The sequence below is a fragment of the Neovison vison genome, chromosome 5 (assembly GCF_020171115.1).
Source record: "Neovison vison isolate M4711 chromosome 5, ASM_NN_V1, whole genome shotgun sequence".
Taxonomy (NCBI): Eukaryota; Metazoa; Chordata; class Mammalia; order Carnivora; family Mustelidae; genus Neogale; species Neogale vison.
Genome location: NC_058095.1, coordinates 54,654,046 through 54,681,345, shown reverse-complemented (window position 1 = coordinate 54,681,345; position 27,300 = coordinate 54,654,046). Strand labels below are relative to the sequence as shown.

The 27,300-nt window shown below is 60.3% G+C and overlaps 1 protein-coding gene across 6 annotated transcripts in view; it reads right to left on the bottom strand.

Annotated features, from left to right (window-relative positions):
- SPNS3 (sphingolipid transporter 3 (putative)) overlaps window positions 1–24,133 on the bottom strand; it is a 33,325-nt gene extending 9,192 nt beyond the window's left edge. Inside the window, exons 1-9 of one of the 6 annotated variants that reach the window (XM_044248835.1) lie at window positions 23,896–24,133; window positions 20,999–21,064; window positions 16,689–16,825; window positions 16,067–16,218; window positions 15,399–15,465; window positions 14,646–14,794; window positions 13,712–13,864; window positions 10,436–10,625; window positions 2,604–3,033 (exon numbers count right to left, since the gene is read on the bottom strand). In XM_044248835.1, coding sequence (XP_044104770.1) covers window positions 2,923–3,033; window positions 10,436–10,625; window positions 13,712–13,864; window positions 14,646–14,794; window positions 15,399–15,465; window positions 16,067–16,218; window positions 16,689–16,825; window positions 20,999–21,064; window positions 23,896–24,133 — 1,263 coding nt within the window. In that variant the 3' untranslated portion in view covers window positions 2,604–2,922. Of the gene's footprint in view, window positions 1–2,603; window positions 3,034–10,435; window positions 10,626–13,711; window positions 13,865–14,645; window positions 14,795–15,398; window positions 15,466–16,066; window positions 16,219–16,688; window positions 16,826–20,998; window positions 21,065–22,220; window positions 22,297–23,016; window positions 23,097–23,895 lie in introns of those variants that run through there. The other 5 variants (XM_044248830.1, XM_044248831.1, XM_044248832.1 and 2 more) reach the window with 5 other exon arrangements.
- Window positions 24,134–27,300: the final 3,167 nt, after the last annotated feature.

Sequence of the window (27,300 nt, the reverse complement as noted above, 5' to 3'; positions counted from 1 at the left end):
CCCGCCATGGGCTCCAAAGACGGGGACAGAGCTCAGACCTGAGCTTCCCCTCCCTCGGACCAGCTCCATGCCCTGTGCGGCTAAGCTGGGCAGGACAGGCCCCAGTACACGCTGGCCACCAGCAAGCTGCTGGGCCGGCTGGCACACTCTGCCCCTGGGCCTGCCAACCGGTAATTGCAGGGACTGGCTTCAGGGCGTGAGGGCCCTGTTCAGTTCCTGGGGGGCCGGCGGCCTGGGAGGCAGGCAGGCGGGGAGCGAGGCCATGAGCAGGCTGGGTTCTGCCATCCTCCTGGAAGACTCAGCAGACTGCAGCCCTCTAGGTGGGCATTGCTGCCCGTCCAGGAAGAGACACCTGCTAGATCCTGGTGGGGGGTGAGGCACGGCCCTCAGAGGAAGGGCAGGTGGTACTTCTTGGTCTCTCCAAGCAGACCCTGGCAAGGCTGTCTACTCCAGCTCAAGATGCAAGACAACAAAAGGCCCCCCCTGGACCGGGTTGTTGGTCGGCCCCCCAGAGCTGGGGCACCTGCAAAGCCCAGCTGCCAGGCCACCCCAGTGGCCAGAGGCTCCTCAGCCGCCCCTGACCACAGCTGTGGTGGCTACACATGGTGACCGAGCCTGCCAGCTCCTCCCTGTGCCCCGTGGGCAGCCAGCAGGATAGATACCCCATCCTGGGTCCTTGCTCTGGAGTCCTCAGGGCTGAGGGGGGTGGCATCCCCTACCAGAGGCTGAGGCCATGGTGACCGCTGAGCAGGCACCTGGAGGTGGGTAGAGACTCTGAGTTTGGATCTCGTTCAGGCTGGAAGGGGCCTTACCCATCGTCTGGGGCAACTCCCGGGCACAGACGGAGAGCTGGACGGTATCACTGACTTCCCTTCCCCCCAGAAGGGAGAAGGAGTGAGTTGGGAACAAATTGTTTTTCACCCAAGAACAAAACCTAATGACACAAACGTGGCATACTGGTAGCCAAGGGAAGAGAGAGACAGATAGTTCTGGAGGGCAGAACTTCTCCGCTCAGCCTCCCCAAAGGCCCCCACCTCTGGGGGAGTAGACTGAGTGGGGGTCCTTTGTTCCCACTTCTAGCTCGACACCAGTGGGGGGCTGCTGGGGAGAAGCAGGGAGAAGCGGAGAAGGTGAGTGACGACCCCATTACGGAGTCTGTTCAAGGCCAGAGGAGCTCAATGGGAAGGTAGGTAGAAGGACTCTGTGCGCACCAGAGCTTTGATCTACCTCCCAGAGGGCCACTGGGGCCAGGCATCAAACGAGGATTCCCAATGCCTTACCAGAACCCCAGGGAAGCCTGGGACCTGACCAGAACCTGACCGGAACCCCAGAGAAGCCTGGGAGAGCCACTCCGAGGGGTCAGAGCAAGCTCAGCATCACAGCAGAGCCCACGCCCAGGCTCGGCACAGAGGACAGAGAGGAATGAGAAGGGCAGAGGAGACCGGGACTCCCTTATCAATGAATCTGGCTGGCGCCTTCCCAGCCCACGCATTTGAAGGCGTGAATGGCCGGGAGACAGAGGCCCACACGGCAAGCACCAGCAGCCAGGAACCGAGGCCCGAGGCCCACGACACACAAGGGTTTGAGAGCTGCCAACGACCACCCCGTGAGCCTGGGCGTGGGTCCCTGCCCGGTTGGGCCTTCAGATAACACCATGGACCTTGGGCCAGCACCCACCTCGGCCTGGGGGAGACCGTGAAGCAGAGGGCCCCGCCGGGTCTGGCCCAGCACCTCACCCCAGAGGCTTGGAGACAGCACGTGTATTGTCTTAAACGGCTGAGTTCGGGGTGATTTGCTACACAACACAAGATAACTCATTCGCTGACTGGGACACTGAATTTCAAGAACAAATAATGAAATCTTCGGGTATCCATCTGGGAAAAAGAAACAACATGTAGAATTTTTTTTTAAACATTAGGGTAACAAGGGGCACCTGGGTGGCTCCGTCGGCTGAGTCTGACCCCTGGTTTGGGCTCAGGTCATGTCTTGTGGGTCGTGAGATAGAGCCCGCGGGGGGCTCCGTGCTCAGTGGTGTCTGCTTGAGATTCTCTCCCCTGCCCTTCCCCCACTGACGCTTATGCTCTCTCTCAAATGAATAAAATCTTTTTAAAAATTTAGGCTAACTTTATCCTCCGCAGCAATATTTGAGCCAAAACACGAGAAAGAATGCAAAGTGACAGGGAAGGAAACTGATCCAAGGGTCAGTTAGAGCCAGTCGGTGCTGCTCAAGGAAGAGTCGACGAGAACACGGCCTCACAGACAAACAGACCCAAGCAGCAGTCTCTCCGGTACAGACGACCTCAACCCCGAAACCGTCAGGTAGGAGTCAAACTCGAGAAAAGACCAGGAACGGACATTGCTGGACGTTGAGCCCACTCAGCGCAGGATTCCCCCAAACGACGGTGAGGGTCATGCCTGGAGTGTGGGGGTTGTACTCCAGCAAAAGCGAAAATGATCACAGAACACAAACCGGGAGCTCGGGAGGGAAGACAGGTGGCGGACGCAAAGGCAGGTGTCCTCTCCCAATGCTGGGATGCACCAGTTAGTCCAGAATCTTAAAAGTCATTTGAACTTGAACAATCCCTTCTACTTCGCTTCAGGAAAATTCCTCAGGAAAATTCAGGTAAGTTTACTAAACGGATGAGTCAGTTTCCAGGAAATATCCAGCATGAACAGATCGCTGGGGACAGAAAGTGGACTGGGGTACCCGGGGCTGGGGGAGGGGCGGCTTGGCAAACGGGGAGGGACAGATTAACAGACACGAACCTTCCTTTCTGGGGTGGTGAAAATGTTCCAAGCTAGATGTGACGATCGCTCAGTTCTGAATGCACCGGAGCTGGTGAAGGCCCAGTGAGGGGGGACAGGCCACGAATTCCTTCTCAGTCTGTCTGGTGTTGAAATTACCCTCCTACGTGCCCCGGTTTAACAAAATACCGAGGGAAACATGAACTGGCATGCGTGCGTCTGCAGAAACACGGGGAGTGACGGTCCCCTAGCCGACGAACGGGGCCCAGATGCTGAGCGGAGACAATTCTGGGGACAAGAACGTGGGTCACTGCTACGTTCCTCGCTGTGCTTTCCCGTGTTGCCGTTCGTGTTTCGAGCTCCCCGAGAAGGAAGACAGGAATGGGTGCGGTGGGGCGGGCTGAGCTGTCCGCCCCACTCCGGACCTGGTGGTGGAGCGGGGGGCACCCACGGCCCGGCCTGGCGCGCTCAGAGTCCCGCGTGGCCTCCCACTCCGTGCACGCGCCCCCCTCGCCGCCCGCTCAGCCTCGCGGTGGTACCTGATCACCGACACCTCCCTCCTGAGGCTCAGACTCACGCCTGGTTGTCTGCAGCGAATGTCCAAGGAGGCATCTCGAATTTTACACGTCAAAACTCGAATTCTTAATCCCACCCCATCAGAAACAAAGCTCTACACCTCCCTCGATGTCTCGGGTCGGCCTCTGATGGCGTGCAGCCCGCCGGGGTCACCCTGCTCCTCCCCCCGCCCCCCGATTCCCAAGGCACAAGGAAATCCTGTTGATTCTACTTCCAAAACGTACCAGAATCCGACCTCATCTCCACACGTCCTCCCCCCACTCCTGGCCTGCGCCATGGCCAGCCCGTGCCTGTCTTACCCACAAGCCTCCTGCCTGGTTTCCCTGTTTCTGACTTTGTCCATTCTCATTCTACCGACAACGTGGCCTCCAGGAAGACCCCGTCAAATCCCAAGGAAGTCAGTGGCCACCACGTAATCGTGCTTCTTGGTGCCCACACCCTGCCAGCCACAGTAAACCCCACCAGCCCGCACCTTGCTCCCACCGATGAGCTATGGACAGCAGCAGTGCCTCTCCCGGCCGGACCTCAGGAGCTGCGGCAGCCTCCGTCTGCCCCTCCCTGGAGCGCTGGCCTGAGACGGTCCCGCGGGAAGGCAGTCTACACAGCAGAGGACATGTCCACTCGCAGAAGGCAGGAGCCCCCGCCCAGAGACAGACAGGAGAGAGACGGACGTTCCGGCCCACCCGTCTTCCAGGCCCAGGCAGCCACGCAAGGGAGGGCAGGTGGAAGCCGCCAAGCCACCGAAGCATAAGAAGTAACAAATCACTGTTTCGGGGGCGACTTGTTCCGCGGCAACAGGTCCCAGCTACAAGCCCACGAGACAGACCAGTGCGTGTCTGCGCAGTGACTCCCCGGGTCTCCCAAACTTGAGGTCACGGTCGTCCACAGACAGGGCTCTGCACCCACAGCCACTGCCTCTGACCTTACGTCCTCTGCTGTTCCCCCGCTCGCCCTTCCAACCACGATTCCTTAAACCCACTGGCCATGATTTCCCCAGAGGGCCGCTTTGCCAGCGGCTCCCTCCCCACTGCACCCTGACATCCGCCCGGCCCCGTCCCTCAGTCTGACAGTGAGTGTCACCATCTCGGCAAGTCCTCGTTGACCACCTGGCCCGGCCCCAGTCCCTCCCCTTGTCCTCCTTCCCTGCTCTGTCATCCTCCACAGAATACATCCCCACCTAGTGTACCACTTACCGCACATGTTTAATGTACTACCGACGTATTTTTGCCTGTTTTGTTCAGTGTGGGATCCCCAGGGCCCAAGATCGTGCCTGGCACGCAGAAGGGGCTTGGGGAGTGTCTGGTGAGTGAGTGTTTCTGCTCCTTCCCAGCCACCTTGCCCTGCTGAGCTCTGTGCCGTGAGCCCCTCGGGGACCTGCAGGGGCTGGAGGCTGAAGACCCCACGCCGGTTTCCCGCCTGTGAGGCCAGAGGAGCAGGTGGGACTAGGATGGGTGGCCCACACCTGTGGGGTTTCAGAGCTGCGCGCCCAGAGGACCCCAGATAGTTACCCTGAGACGGCCACTGAACATGTCCCCTGCTCCATCAGCAGCCCCATCAAAAGACTGACCCTCCCCTTGATTCTGAGCAAGCAGCCGTGGCCCCAGCGAAACGCACAATGTGGACAAAGTGTTGCTGCGGGACTTTCCAGGGCGGGTCAGAAGGCAGCATGGCGTCACCAGGCCCTCACGGGATGCCGGACCTTGGGGGCCAGCCGCCGTGTTGTGAGGAAGCCCCAGCCACGTGCAGAGGACCCAGGCGGCTGGTCCAACTTCCAACTGCCCCATGCTGCCCCATTTACCTCAAGAGGGAAAGAGATAGGTTATCCCCACCCCAAACCACCCAGACTGCAGACTTAGGAGCAAAACAAGTGTTTCTGTTGTTTTAAACCACTGGGTTTCCTCGCATGCCCCGGGTGACTGGCACGGGCTCAGAAGTTCATCGAGCTCCTCGAGGAATCCAAGAGGTCAGGACGGGCACCCCACGTTACAGAGAACTGGGGCTCAGCAAAGCCCAGCCCTCACCCCAGCTCACACAGCTGGCGATGCAGTCGCTGGAACACCGTGCGTCGGTCCCTGAAGGCTCGGTGCCCACGGGCTCCCGTCCCCTGACCCCTGCCCCTCCGTCTGGACCACAAAGCCCGAGGAGGCATGGCCGACATTCAGGCCGTCCTCCAGCCACAGTGGTGGCGATGCTGGCGACGGTGAACCCCTTCTCCTCCGAAGGGCAGGAGCTCTGGGAAGGCGGCCAGGGAAGGGGGTGTGAGCCAAGACCTGCTGTGCGCGTCTGGATCCTCATTAGCAGCCGCAAAGTCCACTTCCCCTGCCAAGGGGCCAGGGTGGAGGGGCGAGAGGCAAGGCTCTGCGGAAGTGGGCTCTGGCCGTGGGCCCCCCATGAGGGTCCTGGACCAGACGTCATAAGCTCAGGGACCCTCTCCCCGGAAACCCAGCACAACGTTGCCCAGATCCGTCCTCGCTGAGCAGCGGGCCAGATGCTCTCCTCAGCCGTGCACACCCCTGCCAGGCCCATCCGGCACGACGGTGTGGGCACACAGAGACGCACACACACGAGGCCACGCGTGTCCACCCACACGTCTACAGACCGGAATATATCCATCCTGCAACGCACGATCACATGCGCATACGTGCCCGCATTTCCACGCACCCTTCCCAGGAAGCCGGCTCTGTCTCCCTGGACAGTCGGAAACGATGCAGGAAAAATTGTCTGGTTCCTGGGAGCTGGGAAGTGAAGGGATGTACGGCCCATGGACGGACGGATGGAAGAGACGCAAGTGACTCTTCTTCTGAACACAAGGCAATCCCTCAGCCGTCTTTGGACACCCTTTCTGACACGGACCCCGGACGTCCCCCAAACCTGCTGACAGGCCTTCTGGTGGGCCACAGACCGTCCCTGCCCATTAAGGTTTTAGGGGTGACATGGTGTCTAACTCTCCATCAGCACCACCCTTGGGACGCCTGTCCCTGGCCGCCGCCTCCTCCAAACCCAGCATGCCTGCCCACAGCTGTCTCCCAGGAGGTGAGTCCCTGCCCCTCCTCGTCCTCCCACACCCCCCATGCTCCCCCCAGAGTCATCAGGGAATTTCTCCAAGGTTCCTTGGGACCACGGAATTCTCCTGCCTCCGCGGGGCGGCTATGGCCCACGCCTTGCCACCTCGCTGGGTCAGGACATTGGTCTAGCGCTGCCCACGCCGTGTCCACAGAAGCCAGACTGATCTTTACTAAATGTGGGCCGATAACAGAAGAACAACAGAGAAAATCACTAAAACCAAAGGGGGCAGCAAACGGACCCTGACCGGAAAGAAAGGACAGACACGCGTCACTAAAACCAGGAGGGAGAAGCGCATGCCTGCTGACCTCACGGACACCTCGGGTCTGGAAGGGGTTACCAGGGACAAGTCAGACACCGACACAAAGGTACAAACACTTAGAAAGCAGCCAACTATGGAGAATGACAAAGATGTAAAAAACCTTAATGGATCTGTCCCAAGCAGACGCCGAGTCAGTCATCACGAGACTTGCCACCGGCAACAGCCCAGACCCGACGGCTTCGCTGGTGACTCCTGACAACGTCTAAAGATGAATTAACGCAATCGTTCCCAAACTCTTCCCGAAGATGGACTTGCCGGGGCTTCCCACAGGGTCGACCCCTGATGCCAGCACCACGGATCACAAGGGAGCTGCAGGCCACTGTCCCTCGTGGACACAGATGAGGTCCCAGCCACACGGCCACGAGCCCATGTCAGCAGCACCAGCCGGTGACAGTAACACGACCAAGACACAGTCCACGCTGGGAAGACAAGATGGGCTACCACACAACAGTGGTGAGTACCCCGTATTGGTAAAGGAGAAGCAGCCCGGTCACCTGGACAGACCCCCCCGCCCCGCCCCATGCAAAAGCCCCTCACTCCCTGTCAAAGCCGGTCCCACCCGACGCATGCAGGCCCCATGGGACCCCGTCCTCCTGTCCTCCTGTCTGTCCCGCCACACTGAGCAGAGGGTCCTCGTGGTTCCTCAGGCCCAGCAGGTGCGCGGCTGCCTCAGGACCCTAATGACCTCCCAGCCCCCCTTCCCATCCTGCAGGAGGCCTCAGGTCCTTAGCCAGCACCGCCTCCAGGAGAGCCTGCCCCCGACGCTCCCATCTTCCTTATCTAAGCACGTGTCCTCGGAAATACCGCGACACGCGCTCGTGTGACTCACCTGCCCGCTGCCTCCCTCAGGGGAGTAACCTGTGCGTAACCCCCAGCGGCCGCGCTGCTTTTGTGTCACCCACCACCCTGACTGCAGCACTGAAACCAGCACGCCCCTCACACGTGTTTGTTGAGTGAATGCATGATGTGAATTCCTGGTGCTGTGTCCGGGGCCCAGCACTGAGGAGGATGGGAACTGCCCTGGGTCCCCCGGGGCTGGGAGAGGGGTCAGAGCCTGAGCAAGAGACGCTGAGAGCCCCGGGAGTGGAGCAAGGGTGGGGCCTGGTGGTCAGCAGAGGCTCCGTGGATGGATGGGGCCGGGAGGGAGCCACGAGGGGCCTGCAGGGGGGACTGGGCCGCGAAGGCCATCCAGGAGTCCACTGGGGGCTTTGGGAGCCAGCAGGAGAAGCTGGACCCGGTTCCAGAAGCCCCAGGGAGCCTGGGAAGGTCCGCGGTATCCCTGGCCACGTGGGGAAAAGAGACTGTGGCAGGTGAGCAGCGAGGCCAGCGGCCCAGGAAGGAGGCTCCTGGCACAGGGCCCGGAGAAAGACAGAAGGCATGCGCCGTGCCAGGCAGAGGGCATCGGCAGAAGAGCGCAGGCCCGGACATGTGAGGGTTCTTTGACCGGCGCCGGGCGGGCGGGCAGGACCCGGGTCGCGAGCCAGAATATCCATCAGACGGAAGCATGGAGAGGTCCTCTGCTCAGGAGGTCCAGAAGGTTCTGCTCTCCTCCTGGAAGGCTGGAGCCTGGCCTAGGGGGGCTTTATGCTGTCGGTACCATGGCCAGGCCTGAGCACGAGCCCCAGAAAGGAGCAGCATCCCGGCACCCGAGGGAGGAGGGACTCATCCTGGGCCTGCCTGCCGTCCTGCCCTGCAGCCCCTCACCCCCGTGCCAGGCCTTGAGAATCTCTCCCGCTGGCCCTGTCAGCCAGAGCGCAGTTTCATCTCCAGACGAGCCGTCCAGCTCTGGAGAGGTGCCAGGCTGCAGAGGGGAAGACAGCTGTGTCCCCTGAACACAGCCAAGGAGCAGTCTCCAGAGCCAGCCAGGACCACGGCAGAAGCGGGCCTGGCAGGGGTCCGGGCCCCCGCCGCTGCCAGAACAGGCCTGTAGTGGGCCTCCATCTGCCTTCAAGGTCAGGCCCACGCGGCCCCCACCAGCCAGGATGCTCGTCCCACTCAGGCTCTTGCTCTCTCAGCCATGACGCCAGTGCCCGTCCAGGCTCTGCTCCTCCCCTCGGGGACCACGAGATCAGTACAGCATCTGCGGGCTGAGTCTCCATCTCTGTCCCACGATCTGTGCTGCTGTCTCTGGGCCTCTGTCTTCCAATCTGTGAGCGGCGGGGAGAAGCCCTTCCCCACAGGGCGCTGTGAGGGCCACGTGCGGGCACGCGCAGAACGCCAGCCAGTGGGACCTGTCTGTTCGCCAGGGACTCAGCCAAAGCCCACCCACGGCTGAACACGGGTGAGCAGCGCCCACACCGAGAGACACGCCAGTCCCCACATCAGACTCGGGGAGGAGCGCGCTGTCCCCCTCCCCACCCTGGACGCTGCAGTGTGTTCATCTGAGGAGTGAGGACGCGGGTGAGGGGCTCTGGGTGGCCCAACCGCAGTCAGAGGACGCCAGCGACACGCCCACCCTCCCGCGCCAGACAGCACCGCGAGGGCACCCCAGCTCATAGCCCGGGAGCATCAGGATGACAGTGCTGGGCACGTCCCGAGCGCAAGCAGGGGTCCGACAGACGCCACGGAGGGGAGACGGGCCTGCGGGTCCCGAGAGGGGAGCCCTGCAGGGTCCAGGCAGGAGCGGCCAGAAGGGAGGCCACCTTAGAGACAAGCAGGGGGAAGCCGTGCCAAGACAGAGGCAACAGTGTCACCTGCACCGAGAACCAGACGATGCAAATAGCAGGGCTCCAAGACCCACAAGGGGCCCCTGTGCACAGAGCCAGCGGCATCTGGGCCCCAGCAGAGCAACTCCTGACTCCGGAAATCCTGCCCCGACCAAGCCGGCCGCAGCTCCCTCTTGCCCCAGCGCGGAGCTCTGGGCCTGGACACAGAGTATGGGGACGCAGAACCAAAGCTGTGGTTGAAACGGGACCTGGCTTTTCCAGCGCATAAGGGTAACAGGAAAAGCCATGAGATCTGGCTGTGGGATCTGGCCATGGGCTGTGATTTGCCTTCCGAGTCCAGCCTGCTCAGGGGCATCTGTGTCTGTGGTGGAGACCCCAGGGCCTTGGGACAGGAGGGGAGGGGAAGGGGAGCCCATCTGGCGGGGGCAGAATCATGGGTCCCTTCCCACTGGGTGGGACCATCAGGGCTGGGGGATGGGGAGCCACGTGAGGGTGGGTGCTCCCCAACACACTGCAGTGCCCAGTGGACCCACACATGTGCTGAGCCCAAGCATGAGCACGGGATGGTCCGGAAAGGCTCTTGGAGAAGCCCTTGCACAAGGCCTTGTGGATGAGCCGTGTTCAGGACACCCAGGAAGGGCGGTGCCCTGGCGGAGGCCGGGAGGCGTGAGTGGTGTGAGGCGGTGACAGGGGTTAGTGTCAGACCATCCCACAGGGGCGCCGGCCTCGGCCACGGCCCATGCGGGCCTCATGCCCCCCCTCACACCCTCTGTGTCCTCAAGCTCCCAGCGTATCGGAGCCGTCAGTCCCATTCTCTCCAACCAGAGCATTAACCAGGTCAGAGGACACGCCTTAGAGTCAGGGCCGCTTAGGCTCGAAGCCCAGCTCTGCTCCTTCCCAGCTGTGCTGCTCTTGGTAAACCTCCGTTTACCCGTCTGTGAAATGGGGGTACCAGAGGCTCCCTGGGTGGCTCCAGAGGTGGAGGCTGGGCACGGAAGGAGCCCACGTGAACAGGGGCAACCCACTCCCCATGCCCCGCACCGTGCCAGGGGCTCTCACTTACGTAGGAGGCCAGGAGAGTGACCCGGGCCAGGATGAGAGCCAGGAAGAGGCAGGGGGCGGCGGCAAGCAGGCTGCAGGCGCAGATGAGGGGCTCGGCCCGCGGGTTGACTTTCTTGTACCTCCTCGCAGCCTCTGCTCCCAGGACAACCCCAATGATGCCGGTCACCACAGTGAGTATCCCAAAAATCAGGCTGAGGACAAAGAATAGAGCAGGGTCCGTGAGACAGGCGGGGTTGGCCCTGTCCTGGGGCTCGGCCCCCAGTGCAGGACCGGGTACCTATGGGGAATGTGGCTGTGGACCCCTCCCTCTCCCTCCAAACCAAGGCTCCGGGGTCCTCAGGGTCCTGATCAGGGGCCCATATACTCCCCCTCCCCCATCCTCATTCCTGCCTCATCATGGGGATCTCACCAGCCATGGGGGCGACCAGCCCACCACCCCCACCTCCAGGGAGCTTCTCCGACCACCCCCCATCCCGAAGCTCCCCCCTCAGAAATCTCAGCTGCTCCACTCTGGCCCCAAGCAGCTCGCCTTCTCACTCCACACACAGATGGGAATGGAGGCACGGGAATGTTTATTTGTTGAGCTCCTAGGATACAACCGGCCTTCATCAAGCTTTGCACACACCCTCCCGAACCCCGCTGTTCCACAAGGCCTTGGCAGAACTCTGGAGCTGCCCCCTCCTGCCACACACCCTTTCCCACCTTCAACCCACTCCAGCTACACTTGGCTCCCCAGCACCCGCCCAGGGAGAGCCCGCCCTCCAGAACAGACCCCTCGGGTCCCCAGAGCGTGTGTTCCAAAATACAGATCTCCCAACCCCCACTGGAAACCATCCACCAGCTCTCAGACACCCACTGGATTCGTGTCAGCCCACGTGAAGCACGTGGCCCTTCCTTCATGGTCTCATCCTAGTTGACCTCAACCCTGTGCATCCTAGCTCCAACCTCTTCTGTCCCCAGGCGAGTTTCTGTCCCCACTTCAGACTTTTACTCCTCCATCAGGTTAAAGCCTCTGCCTTCGACTCCGGTCATGATCTCAGGGTCCTGGGATCGAGCCCCGCATCGGGCTCTCTACTCAGTGGGGAGCCCGCTTCCCCCTCTCTCTCTGCCTGCCTCTCTGCCTACTTATGATCTCTGTCAAATAAATAAATAAATCTTTAAAAAAAAAAATTCCTGCAAGTTCTATGCTGACCCTCTGCACAACAGGCCTGGTGAAGCAGCAGTCCGGCTCCTACTTCCATGCCCCAGGGGCGGGGAGTTCACTACCCCCACACAGCCCCTTCCCTGTGCACCAGCTCTGAGTGGCGGGAGTCCTCCCAGGGCCAGAGCTAGAATCCTGTGTCCTGGAGCTTCCTGCCCTTCTGCGTCCTCACCCTGGGGTGACCCCAATCACGGAGGGGGGACTAACAGCTGAGGTGGGTGTGGAGCCCCAGCACTGGGACCTTCTACCTGCTCTGTGATGGGTTGAATGGTGCCCCCCACAATGGCTAGGTCCTAACCTCCAGAACCTGTGCAACACAGACTTCGGCGCAAAACAGACTTTGTCTATGGGATTCCGTTAAGCATTCTGGGATGGGGGATTATCCTCCATGTCCCTACAGGCCACTGCCAGCATCTCTGTAAGAGGGAAGCTCAAGGAGACTTGAGACACAGGGGACAAGGCAACAGGACCACGGCCGCAGAGACTGTGGATGCGGCCACATGCCGGGGCGCACCAGCAGCCCCCAAAGGAGAAGAGGCAGGAGGACTGTCCCCTGAAGCCTTGGAGGGGGTGCAGTCTCTCAGAGCTCCACTCTGGCCCCATGAAACCCCTCTGGAGGCCCAGCCTCGGGACCTTGGAGAACAATTCTTTAAGCACCACACCTGTGCCACTTGCCACTGGGGCCTAGGACATCGCTGGCCACACAGGGTCCATGGAGGAGCCCAGTCGGAGGACGAGGCCAACGCTGAGAAAGGGGAGCTGACTTACCCCAGGATGCAGAGCCAGAGAGCGTCAGACAAGAACATGAGTTCTACCTGTCCCCCCGCAATGTGTCCGGGCCGCTGCAGGACCCCCGACGTGTCCAGGCTGCTGTGGGACTTTGAGGGCCCCGTCTGTGTCCCCGGGAGAGAACAAGCTAGCAGTAGAGCCGAGACCAGCAGCACAATCTCACAGGCTGCCTTCCTGCGCTCTGTCCCTGATGCTTCCATGTGAGCACCTGCCCTATCCCGGGCCACGACGTTCAAGTCCCCAGAAGTCACGGGAGGCTCCGGCGGCTCCAGGATGCGGCACTGGGAGCACCGGCCTCAGAGTCAGACGGGTCTGAGGCTGGGTCTGTGGCCTGGACGGCTCATTAACCTTTCTGACCTCCCATCTCCTCGCTCCATAACACGGAGCAACAGGTTTTGCCATAAACGCTCAGAAGGTCTTCCAGGTAAATGCTCCCCATTCTGGCCTGAACTAACGAGGAGGCTTAAGAAGCAACGACGGGAAAAGGGAAGGGAGCTCCGGGCGGGCCAGCCAGGCCAAGGCACAGACATGCAAGAGGCATGCGGCATTCTAGAAATCACGTGAGCTCCTTCCAGGCTCCAGTGGGGGAGATGGAGACAGAGGGGAAGCCGGGGACAAGGAGAGGGACACGGGTGTCAGGGGGCTACACACCATGTCCCTGAGCCTCGAGGAGCTCAGCCCCTGGGGACTGAGAAGCCAAGCAGAGATGAGGAGGAGGAGGAGAAAGGGAGTGATGGGGGCCTGGGGCTGAGCTGGAGAGATGCTGGCCTGGGCACAGTGCAGGACAAGGTAGGGACAGGAGGACGCTGCCCTCCGGGTGGCTTTTTCCCCCACCCCAACATTCTGGCAGCTTTCCGGGACTCTTGGGGCCCCAGATGAGGCAGAGAACACGTGTCAGTGCACGTGCGAACTGCCCAGCCCCAGAAGGGATGCAGCATCCCCGGACCTCGATTTGCCATCTGTGAACCGGGAAGGCCTCACACCGCAGGTCCCACCGTCCCACAGGCCCCACAGAAGCCTCACTCCCGTACCAAGTGCCTCCCAGACCCCCACGGCAGCCCAAGAGCGGGAGAACTGGGGCCCAGAGGGGACAAGGCTCCTCGCCTGTGGCCCCCCAGAGCCCTAGGACCTCAACCAGAGCAGATCCGGGCCTGCCGTGCCGCCAAGGTCCCAAGTCCTGGTTTCTGCACAGAGACGCTGATCTCGGGGGCTCAGAGCGGCCTGAGCACTTGCCCGCCAGGAGCCCCCTGACCTGGGCGGCGCCCAGGACTCCCAGAGGCCCCTCACCTGTCCTGGCTATTGCACGGATCCTGGAGGCAGGGAGGCTGCAGTCCATGCACCACACGGGCCTCGAACAGAAACTTGGGGGCCCAAAAGCCCAGGGCTCCAGTCACAAAGGCTATGGCTGTCACCCCAAGGGTCGACCACACAAAACTCCAGCTGAAAGAGAAAGTGCCCTGGCTGAGACCCCTGGGAGAGGGCCAGGGCTTTGGGCTGGCTGCCCCTGTCATGTGCTGCCCCATCCCGGGGGCACTCTGGCCCCCCGGGTCCTCCGGATTCTCATGGCGTCACCCACGAGCCCTGCACTCCCCCCTCCACGCGTTCCTTCTCGCTGGCCCTTCCTCCCCGATCTCTGTGGGACCTGCTCTCCCCCTCCCAGATGGCCCCAAGCCAAGAGCACATTCTCCAGGAAGCTGTCCCCGCTGCCCCCACCTTCCTCCAAGTGCCCTCCACCGGCAGCATGGCTCCATATCAAAGAGAGCTGGTCCCGTCCGCGCCCCACATTCCAGTAAATCAGGAGGCTTGGGAGTGCAGTTGACTCCTGTCTGCCTCCCCGCCCATGCCTGGAACATGGATGGATGCACTCCCACGAGGCCTGCAGAGGTGAGTGATGAACTCCCAGCATCACCCCCGCAGCCCTGGGAGAATCGCGTCCATTGAATAAAGGAAGGGAGTAACGTTCCAAGTCTCGGGTCACTCGGGGATAAGGCAGCGACCGAGCCAGCATCCAGGCTTGCACCGCCTCCTTCCCAGCCCCTACGGTCCCATGGCAGGGCGAGAAGGAGGCCTCCAAGGGAGGGAGGGGTGTGTCCATTGGTGAGCTCAGAGGAGGGAGAAGGCTGTGAGCCTTGGGGCTCCCTGGAGGCCGGGCTGGACCGGGCGGGGCTGCTGGGCAGACGGGGGTTTTCAGTGATGCGCAGGGAGGAGTGGGGACACTCACTTTCTCCCTAGGTACCTGACATCCTCACACCAGCTGCTCCTCGGGTCCCCCACGGCCGCCTCTTCCTGCTTCTCAGCAGCTCCCCTGGGTGGGTCTGGAACCAGCACGATAAGCAGGATCAAGGCCACCGCTTCCAGGCAAGGCATGACCTGGGCATGGGAGGGCCCGGAAAGCTCAGGACCACACAAACACGCCCGGGACACCGGAGCTCCTGCCGGTGACGAGCCACGTGGCCCAGGGTCTGGGGGGCTGCCCTGGGGGCGGGGCAGGAGGCTCACTTCTTGGCTACTGGATATATGGAAAGCTTGACATCTCCTCAGCCCTAGGAGCACAACCTCTCTGCAGAGTAGTGTCCCCTTAGGACTCCCTTTAATGTGTCCAGTAGACACGACTCCCTCGGGGCTCAGGAGCCCGACCAGAAGGACTCACCACCTGCGCCTGCCAGGTATGTTCTGCCCCAGGCTGTTCCCACCCTTGGCTGTCCCTCCCGGAGACCCCACAATGCAGCATGTACGGCCCCCACCCACGTTACAGGCCGCTTGCTTGAGCTCACACCTCTAGCAAACCCAGCAGCCAGCATCTGAACCCAGGGCCGTGACCTCCACAGCCATGTTCCATCGGATGTCTGAAGCTGCCAAGGTCTGATCCCTCCCATGGCGCCAGCAACCATGCCAAGTGGCTAAGGCCACTGGAGGCTGGAAAGTCCCTGCCGGCCCAGGGGGATTGGAGGGAAGAAGAGGAGGGTGGACTCACTCGGAAGGCCCAACGCCAGTTCCCAGTCAGCTGCAACACGGCCGACCCCAGCACGTAGCCCAGACCACTGCGATAGAGGGGCAAGGAGGACAGGGTGGGGGGGCAGGTACGAGCCGGCAAGGCCAGCCTGAGCTGGGGCCCCCACCCAAGATGCTGCTGCTGCTCAAAGCCCTGTCATGGGAAACGTGAGCCACGTGAGGCCCAGGTGTCCGCTGCCCTTGGTCAAGTCACTGGTGACCTCTGGCTCCAGGCCCATCCCCTACACCACTGCCCAATGCAGCCCTATCTGAAGACCCACAGCTCAGCCCTGCCTGAGTCAGGCGATTCCAGGAAACCCGGATTAGAGCTCAGAGGTCAGATTGCAAATCCCACTCCGACCTACACAAACCTGCCCCCACCCTCACCGCCCCAGGGGTGCCTGGCCCAGGCCCACACACGCCCCAAGTGGGCCTTCCCCAGTGTCCTAGGGTAGAGGGAACACCTGTATTATCTCGGCCTGTGTCCTCGCCCCCTTTACAGATGAGGAAACTGAGGCCCAGAGAAGTAAAGGGACAGGACAAGGAAGGGGGAGGGCTGGGATGCAAATTCCATCCCCAGTCCAGCTTCTGTCCTGGCTCCTGTGGGCCTCAGTTTACCACCTAGGGAAGTGGGTCCTGGGTGGTACCAACCTTCCAACAGGGATAAAGATGTAGAAGACAGCCAGCACCCGAGTCCGCTGATCCCTCACAAAGAGGTCGCCCAAGACGGTGGGCGCGATGGTGGAGAAGCTGGCCGAGCCTATGCCCACGACCCCCCGGGACAGGAAGAAGAGCCAGGAATACTGGGCAAGGAAACACAAGATCCCAGTGAGTCCCAGGATCACCCATGGGGGGAGGGACCAGAGTGTGGACTTCTGCCCCCAGGGAAGGAGGGGCCGGGGGCTAAAGACCCCTGGCTAGCCTCCCCGCCAGGGCCCCCAGCATCACACGGGCGCCCCCTGCTGATGCCTGCAGCCACCACCGGCCCCTTGCCCAGGGAGCCCTTTTTCTGAGCGTCAACCTTTGCCCGGCAGGCCAGTTCCTGTGGACAGTAGCGGTCACCCACACACGCCCCCAACAGGCAGCAGCCGGTCGTGCAGGAGAGGAAGGCTCCCATGGACAGCATCTAAGGGGGTCCTCCCTAGGCCCTGGAGGGCGCCCCTACCGCCAGCCTGGAGCCCAGAATGGACGGAGGCCAGCGTATCCGCCTTTCCAAGGGAGAAACCAGGAGGGGGCAGGTCCCCAGGGGCCTGGCAGGGGTGTGGGCACCTACCTGGGGGGAGATGAAGGAGCTGGAGAGGCCTGCCCCAGACCAGAGCAGGATCCCAATACTCAGGGCGGCTTTGCGGCTGTGGCGATCGCCCAGGTAGCCGAACACCGGTGCGGACAGCAGCAGGCAGCAGACGAAGACTGGAGGGGACAGGCAAGGCCGCATGCATCCCCCGCTGCGGCGGGCGGGCGCGCGGGCCTCCTGGCCCCCCCGAGGGACCGGGCTCGAATGCCACAGTGGGCACCGCGGCAGTGGGCGGGAGCCAGGAGGAGGAAAAGGTACCCCAACCCTCCGATCTCCGCCTAACCCATAACCCAACGCCCAGAGTAAGGGGACTGGGAAGGGGAGTGGAGGGTCCCGGCGGGCTCACGGTGCACCGCTCTGAGCATGCCCCCAAGTGCCCGCGGGGCTGTGGCCCAGAGTGAGCGCGGACGCGGCCTCGGGGCAGCTCGGGGGCCCCCAGGGCTCCCTGCCCGGACCCTGTCTCTGCAGAACCCCCCTCCTCGCACCGGCCGGCCGGCCGGGTCCGATTTTGCTACCGCACCCCTGCTGGGGCGGTGGGGGCGGTGGGAAGCGAAGGCGGTCGGCCAGCAGGATTTCGCGGGGTCGGCTGCCGGTCCCGAACCGCGTCGGTGGTGCTGCCCACTCGGTGAAGCAGACCCTCCGACCCGCGGCGGGACGAACGAGCCCAGCGGCTGCCCCGCGAGCGGAAGAAGCTGCCGCGCGTCTGCGGGACTCGCCGCGCGCACGGGGACCCTCGGGGCTCGGGTCCCTTCTCTGCAGGTGCAGCGGACGGCCTGGACCCGCCTACACCGAGGCCCCGCCCACGCCCGGTCCCCATTCGCTGAGCGCAGATGATTGACGCGGCCCGAGCCGAGTGAGCGCCAGACCCGCCCCGTGCGATCCCAGCCGCTCCCACCTCCCGGGGCGGCTCTAGCAGCCCGCAGAGCCGCACGCGGTTGCAGAAATTAGGCCAGTTTGGACTCACAAAACCTGGCAATTTAATACGGTTCGACCGAATACCCCCACAGAAAATGGTCCTCAGTGTCCGCGGCGTTTAGAATTTAACAGCTTCTGCCAACACGGCCGTATCCGTGTCCGCGGGCGCAGAAGCGCGTGCCATGGCCCTGGCTGGCACCTGACGCATCAGTCGCACTGTTTTCGCTCCTATAACGGTTGAAAAGCGGACAGTGTCTCGCTGGTGTTTCAGTCTGCATCATCCATCTGTCCAGTGAAGCTGAGCAGGTTCCGGAGCTCACATCCTCTGCCGTTTGGAATTACCACGCAGATGGTGGGGCTAGAGGACCTGGGCTCTCACCCTGAACCAAAGACAACCCTAACCCTAACCCTAACCCTAACCTGTGTGCCTGTGGGCAAGCTCCCTAACTCTTCTGCCCTGCTCCAGTCAGTGATAGGAAATGGTAACTGTGCTTCCCACAGAAGGTTACAGAGAAAATGAAACAAAACAAAACGTAGGACAGGCAGCGCCTAGCATTAGGTGACCGCCTTGTAACTGTCACCCATCGTCGTCTCTAACTGCATTTGTGGTGTCAACTGCTGTCGCATGGAAGAGTGTAACTTCCGTGGACTCAAACCTATCACTCTTCCTCTGGCCGGGGTTGTATGTCTTCTTTTTTTTCTTTTTTTTTTTTTTATAATTTAGATTTTATTTATCAGAGAGAGAGAGGGAGAGAGAGCGAGCACAGGCAGACAGAATGGCAGGCAGAGGCAGAGGGGGAAGCAGGCTCCCTGCTGAGCAAGGAGCCCGATGTGGGACTCGATCCCAGGACCCTGGGACCATGACCTGAGCCGAAGGCAGCTGCTTAACCAACTGAGCCACCCAGGCGTCCCGGTTGTTTGTCTTCTTAAGGTGTATCTTCTCTCCCCGAAGGTTGTAGAAATATTTTCCTGAATCATCTAATAGTTTTATGAGGTTTGGGGCAGGGATCCCTTATAGATATAAACAGCTTCACCCTGCAGACTCCCTGAGATGGAGAAACCTGCCCTAGCGGGAAGGCACCCTCACACAGGTGCATGCCCCGGCTCCTGGCAGCTCCAGATTCGGTGACTTGGGAGACAAAATGGAAGGAGTGAAGGAGCAGAGGGTGAACAGGAGGGCTCTACAGGCAGCTGCCAGGACTCGAATCCCAGCTGCGGGACCTTCAGCAAGCCCACAGCCTCTCTGTGGCTCAGGTTTGTCATGGGGAGAACAGCACAACCATAACAAGAATCCCTAACCCTGTGGGATTGTTGTGAAGGGTGAATGGGTCAGTCTCACAGGGCACTTGAGACAGTGTCTGGCATGCGGCGAAGGCCACATCAGTGTTGGTTTTAAATATTACCCATCAGTGGACCAACCCCAGGAGCCTCCTGTCCCATTGAGAGGGTCGGGTCGGACTGCCGCTGACCCCACACTCCGCTCCCTCTTACAGCTGAGCCACACCCTCTCAGTCAGTGGCTTCCTGCGTTCTGCGCCCTGTGGACAAACAGCACCGTGGGGCTCGGGTCTTACATAAGGTCTTACACCAGGACTGGGGAAGGTGAAGACTCCCCCGAGGTCATGGGAGATACAGAGCCTGGTCGTCAGGCCTCCAGCCCCCTGCTCTCTCCACACACCTCTGCTGACCCTCCCTTCACCCACTGCACACCCCAGGCACGTGCACAATCCCCCGACACTTTCACACACATGCACATGCTTCTCTCTCCACGGCATCTCACTTGTGGGAGCCTCGTGGTGACAACCCAGCTCACTAAGCAGGGGGAGCACCAGGGAAGACGGATCGTGACTCAACGGCCATCATCTGTTTAATCTAGAAGGTTGTGGGGACTGAGCCCAGAGGGTCTCGCTTTGGCTCCTCAAAGGTCGGCACCTGCTGCTGGCCTCTGCCTCGAGACAAGAGCGGTTGGAAAACACACGTGGTCTAAAGCCAAGGTCTGCTGGCTCTTTGCCCCAGGGCCTTAAGAGAGAAGCTTCCCAAACTACGTACCCTTACACGTGTGTTCAGCTGACATTTAAAACACCCTTGTCATAAGTTTAAATAGTTGCAAAGGATGGGATTTCCATCACTATTGTATTTTTTTACTATATTTTCATCCAAATCCTTGGGGCTGTGGGTCACGTTGGGAAATGTGATGTGATCACTGACCCCATCTCATTCCTGACGGGAAAAGGCTGCTTTCTCCACACATTGGCTCTAAAGGGCAAAACCAGTCCTTATTTGCCAGATCAAGCCAACAAATCAGGCTGACTGCCTGTCAGAAAGATGTTAAAATGCTGGCTTCATCTTTGCTAATTGAAATAAATGTGTTGACACCCATCCATGATACATCTCCCTTCTGAACTGTAAATCCTAGATAAATCGGCCGTCTCGCCAGCAGGACAGCCAGATAAGGCTTGGCCCTGGGCCATGGGCATGTGGCCTGGAGGAAGCCTCCCCAGTGAGTTTCTCCTGACACGCTCTCTGCCTGGCTTCCACGGCTTGCCCCACAGATGCCGAGCACCCGTGGGGATCCCCTCTGTCTGGCACCCTGGAGGCTTTCCCACCCCAGGGCAGAGCACCAAAGAAACACTCAGAATAGGGAGGAGGGATGGTCTCTGTTTGAACAGAGGTGGGAAGGAAGAACCAGAGGCTATTTCTTAGACGTGTCCATTTTAGGAAAGAAAAACCCAGGCTTGAGGGTCTGTAAATGGATTCTTTCAAAACTCTGGTCATGTGGACCCAAGAAAGTGTTTGTGACCCCCCCAGGGTCCCCGCACCCCAGTGTAAGAGACTTGTTCTGAGGTGTTGGGGTTGCAGACTGTTACGGGAGGGGAGCACAGGCAGGAGCCATGCGTGGGCTAGTTATGTGTTTGTGTGTGACCTTGGAATGGGAGGTGTTGCTGCTCCCCACTCCTGGACCCCATATGAACCAATGAGGCAAATACAGATCTCTGTCGTTCCGTCTGCCTGTGTTCTGCAGGCCGGAACTTTCAGGTCCGTGGAGGAAAGCCCAGAGCAGGACTGCCCAGTCCCAGCCAGTCTCCGGCGTTGCGCTGAGCCGGGCAGGGATGAGTGACCCGTCAGCGTGGCCTGAGGCTCTCCAGCCCCATGGCCCTGCTCCTTCAGCAGCACCAGCGCTCAAACCCGAGATGGCTGCTCAGGTGCCAGGGCTCAGCCAACCTTCATCCTCCCACCCACGCTGGCCCTCACAGCCAACCCCACGCGTCCTCAGTGCCCCTCCTCTGTGTCAGGGGTGCGCGGCAGTGCTCAGCCTGACCCCCGCTCCAGCATGAGTCCCGGGCCCCAGCTCCAGAGCAAGGACTCAGTCCTTACCTGTCTGAAGCAGACCGGCATTGCTATCGCTGATCTGAAAAAAGTTCTGTACGTCCAGCAGCATCCCTGTGGACAGACGGACAGCGCTCAGCACGTGGGAAGGGGTCCCCTGGGCCTCTAAGGGCAGCTGGCCCGCCTGTGGGATGGGGTGCCAGCTGACCAGCCCAGCACAGAGTGTGGCCCACTGTTCTCGTCCCCTTCCTCCCACACACATGCAAGCACACACGCGTGCAGATGGGGGGACCGGCGCCCAGAGAGACCCACACACATCAGCACACATACAGGAACATGTACCCCAGAGGCCCAAACGCACAACCACGTTCACGCACGAGCACCCACCCCGGGACAGAGAGGCAGACACACAGATCCACATCCATCCACACAAATGGGCATGCACAGAGAAACACACTCTTGGGGCACAGACACACACACAAGCGCTCGCGCACGCGCGCACACAGAGTCTGCTTGCCACAGGCCTGCTTGCATTCTCATGCATGCAGGGCTGCTGTTCACATCCTCCAAGGGGCCAACGGCTCCCTGTTGCTGCCCAGGGCACAGCTTACTTAGACTATGGTGTTAATGACTAGGCAGCCCCGCTTGGGTACAAACTCCAGACATTCCTGGATGTACATACCTGCGTGAGCACAGACACGCCAAGACACACATGCCCTGGGCTGCACGTGCGCACACACAAGCATGCGCTTCCAGAGGCATGAACAGAGAGACGGTGCCCCGGAGAGCTTCAGAGACAGGTCCCACTTGGGTCCGACCTCAGCCCCAGCTGCAGGTGCAGCTGCAACACCAGCAGGGCCTCGAAAGCCCTTCCAAGTTCCCCCCAGGCCACAAGTCAATGCAGCGCCCCTGAGCCTTTGGTAGTACGTCAGCAGGGGTTAGTCAGAGTGGAGGCACCTGCTTAGCTGAGCTGGGAGGCTCAGGCCCCAGCGTCAGGAAGCCCTTAGCAATCCTTGTGGTCATTCGGTTATGAGCCGGCACCCCAGCTGGACCCTGCAGGTGTCTGCAGGTCCCCTCAGAGGCAGAGGCCGTCGGGGTCCCCACGGGGCTCCAGCCATGCCCACGGCTGTGCTGTGGGCATCCCAGCCAGAGGCAGTCCCCTTTGCCCACAGATGGGGTCTGCAGAAATGCCCAGGCCGTGGGGAGGAAAGTGCCCCACCCGCACCTCCAAGATCTGTCAGCAGGGCCGAGAAGCAGAGAAACCAAGTACCAGATTCTTGTTGAGACCTTTGCTTTGGGCCCAAATGCCACAGCGTGTAGCTGTCCCAGCCTGTCCGTCCGTCCTTCCTTTTTAATATCATTAATCACGTGAATAAGAGAGAAGACTTGCCCCAGGTTGTATCCGCTCCCGGGCTCCTCCCAGCCCTCCGGGGCTGGGAGTGGACTCAGCCTCCTTCTCCCCTTCAGCCCTGAAGAGCTGCTCCCCACAAGTCACTGGAGCTGCAGGGAAAACCGCCTGCCCCAGGGGTCCCTGCCGCTCATCCTGCATGGTTTCACTTCTCCGGGCCTCCTTGTCCCGGCAAGTGACCTCGGCCCTGCTTTCCGCCCAGTGGGAGGAAGTCCCAACAGGAAGGGCCTCCGCTGGCAGGACTCGGGGCCTCCCCAGCCTGCGGGGCCGCCGGGCCTCTCTGCCCCTCCAGGCTCAGCTTGGGCCCTGACCCCACACACCTCCACACCCACTCAGGTCTCTGCCGAACGCATCGCAGCAGCCCCGGAACCGGAACCCTGGGCTTGTTCTGCCTGCACCGATCTCATTCTGGTCTCCCGACCCCCAAAATTGTCTATGGCCCCCCATTGCCTCAACAGAAGGCCCAGAATCCCAGCATGGCACCCAGGAAGCCTGTGATCTGGTCCCAAAACCATTTTGAGTAATCCCTGCTGTCTCCCCTCCAGCCACCTCACCAGAGCACTCCCCCTGCTCCGTCACCTGGGCCCACGCTGACCCCTCATCAGCACTCTTCCCTCTCCCCACCTCCTGCCTCCAACATTCTCAGCTTCAGACCCACCCAAATGCCCCATGTTCTGAGTTCGGCCAGAACCCTCAGTTGCCGTGCCGGGGCCACCCGGCAAACGTCCAGCCTGCTCAGTCCTGTGTGCGCCCTCTGAGCTCCCCAGAGATGGACCGGCATCTGCAGCTCGCATCCTGCTTGCTCCGTCCCTGCCTGGTGGGCTGAGCCTGTCTCTGGTGCACCGGGGTCCTGGCCTCAGGGCTGCTGCAGGTGACCCCATACAGCAGCCCCCCCAGCCCGGCTTGGGCTTTCCTCGGCCCGGGCTTCCCTCGGCCCCACGACGTGGGCATTCCCAAGCTCTGGAACCAATGGACGGACCCTCCCTGGGTCTGCACGCCCACAGGGTCGTTCAGTCAGTCTTGAATGATTCAGTGATCAAGAGAGAAAAGGGGGTTACGTCTTGTCTGAAGGCGTGAACGAGTGAGTTAGGTGAATGTGGCTGAGAAGAGCAGGCGGGCGCCTCGGGGCCTCCAGGAAAGAGGTCGGAATGTGCGAGGCCTGCACACAACCCCCGGTCCCAGAAACATGCGGCCCGCCATCTTGTGCCCACCCTGCCAGCCACAGCCTCCCTCAGCGTCCCACCCGAACCTCCAGGCCTTCCCCCGAAGGAGCGGCCCTCCCTGCGGCCCTCGCCGCCCCGCTGTGTGCACACGCCTGGGTGGGGGCTGGGCTGGGACCTCTAAGCCCCCCTCACCCTGTTGGGGCTTGGCTGGAACCCCTCCAGGGCTGAGAAGGGCAGTGCTGCCCTGCATGAGGGGACGGTCTGCAGGACATGGGGCCCCGTGGGCATGCAGTACTGGCCGGGGGGGAGGGGCGCGTCCGTGAGCTGGCGGCCACAGGTGCTTCCCAGGGTGCCATCCACCAGGGCCACCTCACCTGCGACGATGAACCAGTTCATGTAGTTGAGCAGGTTGACGTAGCAGAGGACTGCGGCGGCCACACGAGCTCTCCCGTGGGACAGGCTCCAGGGGCCGGACACCGTCCGGGGGGCCCACGCACCTGTGCCCGAGGCTCCAGGCTGCCTGCCTGGCCTGGGCACCCGGCTCTCCTCTGACATGCCACCAGCCGTGCCAGCCTGAGTTCCTGTCCCGGAGGTGTCGGGGCAGAGGCACATGGGCTCTGCACCGAGTCACTTCCTGTGGGCTCCCGGCCTCCCGACCTCAGAGCAGCTGCCCTAACTGCTCAGCATCTTATCTCAAGTTCCTGCCAAGCCCGCCCCCGGCTGGCCCCCGAGGTTTCACCAGCCCCAGATCTGAGGCTCACGGGGGGCCCATACTGGTGGCCGGACATGACGGTCCCCTCGACCTAGACTGTGGCTTCAGCGGCTGCAGTGAGGAAGAGAAGCTTCATGCGACAGGAAATGAGTTGAGTCTTCGGAGACCTAGTCTCCAAAAGAGGTTCGAGGGCTGCCCGCACAGGACCTGGGTGGCAAGCGCAGGACATGAGCTGGGCCAAACCGGGAAGGCTAAGTGCTGGCCGGGAGAGTGGCAGCTGGGAGTGAGGTCAGCACCTGCTCTGCTCTGGGGCCCCATGGGGGTGGAGCAGAGGAGTGGTGGAGGGGCTGTCGCCAGGAGCACAACAGATTCAAAATCCAAGGGGTGGTTTGGAAGAGGGGCTGGGTACTGGCACGGTCCCCAAGGGTCTCTTTACAGGATGTTTATTGGGGCTGTAACCGTGCAGTAGAGGAACCAGGCAATGTCCAGACCAATTAAAGGAACACCACCGCCAAGAGCAGAGGGCGTGTGTGTCTCCCCCCAGAGGCTCCGAGCTGGCCCCATGTCACCGAGGCAGGGTTCCCATCAACAATCCACCACCCGAATCTAATGAGGAAACGTCAGACACACCCAAACTGCAGGACACCGTATTGTTTTTACTAGACTATGTTCTAGGGAAGCTTTAGGACCACAGCAAGATTGAGCAGCCGGCTGGTTCTCTCACACACCCACTACCCCCCCACACCCATGGTCTCCCCCACTGTCAACAGGCACGTTGTGATGACTGATGAGCCTACACTCACACGTCATTGTAACTCAACGGCCATCACTTACATCAGGGTTCCATCTTGATGGTGCACGTTCTGGGGGTTAGACCAGGGTCTGAGGTCTATCTGTCCTTAGAGTACCACGCGGGGAAGTTCCATTGACCTAAAAGTCCTCTGTGCACTGTCCACGTTCCTGCCCGCCCCTGGAAAGCACTCCTGTTGGACCCCCCCCCCCCATAGCTGTGTCTTCCAGGAAGCCACAGGGTCAGAATCAACGGTAGGGAGCCCCTCCAGACTGCCTTGTTCACTCAGCGACATGCATTGATGGGACTTCCGTGTCATATCATGGCTTGGGGAGTCACTAACGTTCATGCTGCATAACACACCGTTGTCTGGATGGACCACCTTTTATTTATCCGTTCATCTGCTGGAGGACATGTCAGTGGACTGTAGGTCTGGTGGTTGTAAATAAAGTCGTCCAGACCATCTGTGTGCGAGTGCTTGCGTGCGCTCCGGGTTCCACTCCCTTGGGTCAATACCAAGGCTGCAACTGCTAGACTGCATGGTGTGGGTGTGGAACACGATCTTTTTAGTAGGGACTATATTCACTGTTTAAGATTTATTTATTTCCTTGAGAAAGAGCATGCACATGGGGGTGGGGAGGGGCAAAGGGAGAGAGAATCCCAAGCAGACTGCATGCCTAGCAAGAAGCCTGACACAGGGCTTGATCCCACGACCCTGCAATCAGGACCAGAGCTGAAATCAAGAGTTGGACACTTAACCAACTAAACCACCCAAATGCCCCTTTAAGGAAGGGTATTATCCAAAATACCAAAGTCCTCAAGGACTCAGGCAGACCAAGGGCTTGTTTAGATTAAAGGAAATGAAAGAGCTGTGATAAGTCAGTGCAACAGGTTGTCCAGACCGGATCCTGCACTGGAGGGAATCGCGTGTTACTGGATCAGCTAATAAGACCGGAATGCAGACGGTAGTCCTGGAAGACAGACACCAGCATGGTTGTACTGAAGTTGATGACGGTGACGTGGTTGTGTAGATGAAGACCTTATGCCAAAGTATATAAGGGTAATGACTGCGGTATACGCAACTGGCCCTCAAGTCATTCAGGGGAAGAAAGGTAGAGACCGCACGAGAGCCGATAGGGCAAGATGTAAAGAGGAGAGGAGTTTGGGTAAAGATGGCATGGGTTTTCCATACCATATTGTAATTTTTCTATAAGCCGGAGATCATTTCCCAATAAGCAAAGCACAAAAGGATGAACAACCCAATTAGAAACAGGCAGCAGACTTGGATAGGTGTTTCCGCAAGGATGTACAAAAGGCCAACGTGCATGTGAAGAGATGCTCACGGTCGCTCAGCCCTAAGGAAAGGCCAGTCAGCACCACAAAGAAGATGGACGTCCTTTGAGCAGTTCCCAGGTGGGCTCTGCGTTGGGTCTGCAAATGTTCTCACTGGAATAGTGTCATGGAAGATGCTTTGTCTCTTAAAAAAAAAAAAAAAATGAGAAACCCACTCACACACACTAAGATGACTGGGAGTAAAATTTTTTTCATTAAAAAAAAATAACAAGTTTGGTGTGGATGTGTAGATAAATTAAAACCCTCATACATTGCTAGTGGGAATAGAAAAATGGTTCAGCCTCCATGGAAAACACTGTAGTGGTTCTCCAAAAGGTCAGACTTGGAATTACCCCCATGACCAGCAATTCCGCTCCTAGGTGTATACCCAGAATGGTTGAAAACAGGGACTCGGGCAAGTACATGCCCATGAATGTCCGCAGAAGCACTACTTGCCATTGCCCAAAGGCGGAGATGGCCCAAAAGCCCACCAGCTGGTAAACAGGCTGGTAAACCCTCTCAGGTCCCCTCCCTCTTCTGGAGTTTGTACTCTATCTTTCAATCAACTTCACTATCACTCGATAAACTTTGCTGCCTACCAAGAGCAAACAAACAAAAAACAGGCAAACCAAATGCAGGTTGTGCATGCAATGAAATATCGTCCAGGCACAAAAAGGGATGGGGTCCTGATCCTCGTGGCTGAACGCTGACCCTCGAAACACTACGCTAAGTGACAGTAATCACGCGCCGGGGTCACACACTGTGTGATTCCATTTATGCAAAATATTCTGGGTGGTTAAGGCCACAGACACAGAAAGCAGACACATGGTTGCCAGGGGCTGGGAGGAGCAGGAAATGCTCAGTAGGTTCGGGGTCTTGCAAGGGGCGATGGGATGTGTTAGAACCAGACAGAGGTGGTGGTGTCACAACACTGAAAGGACCGAA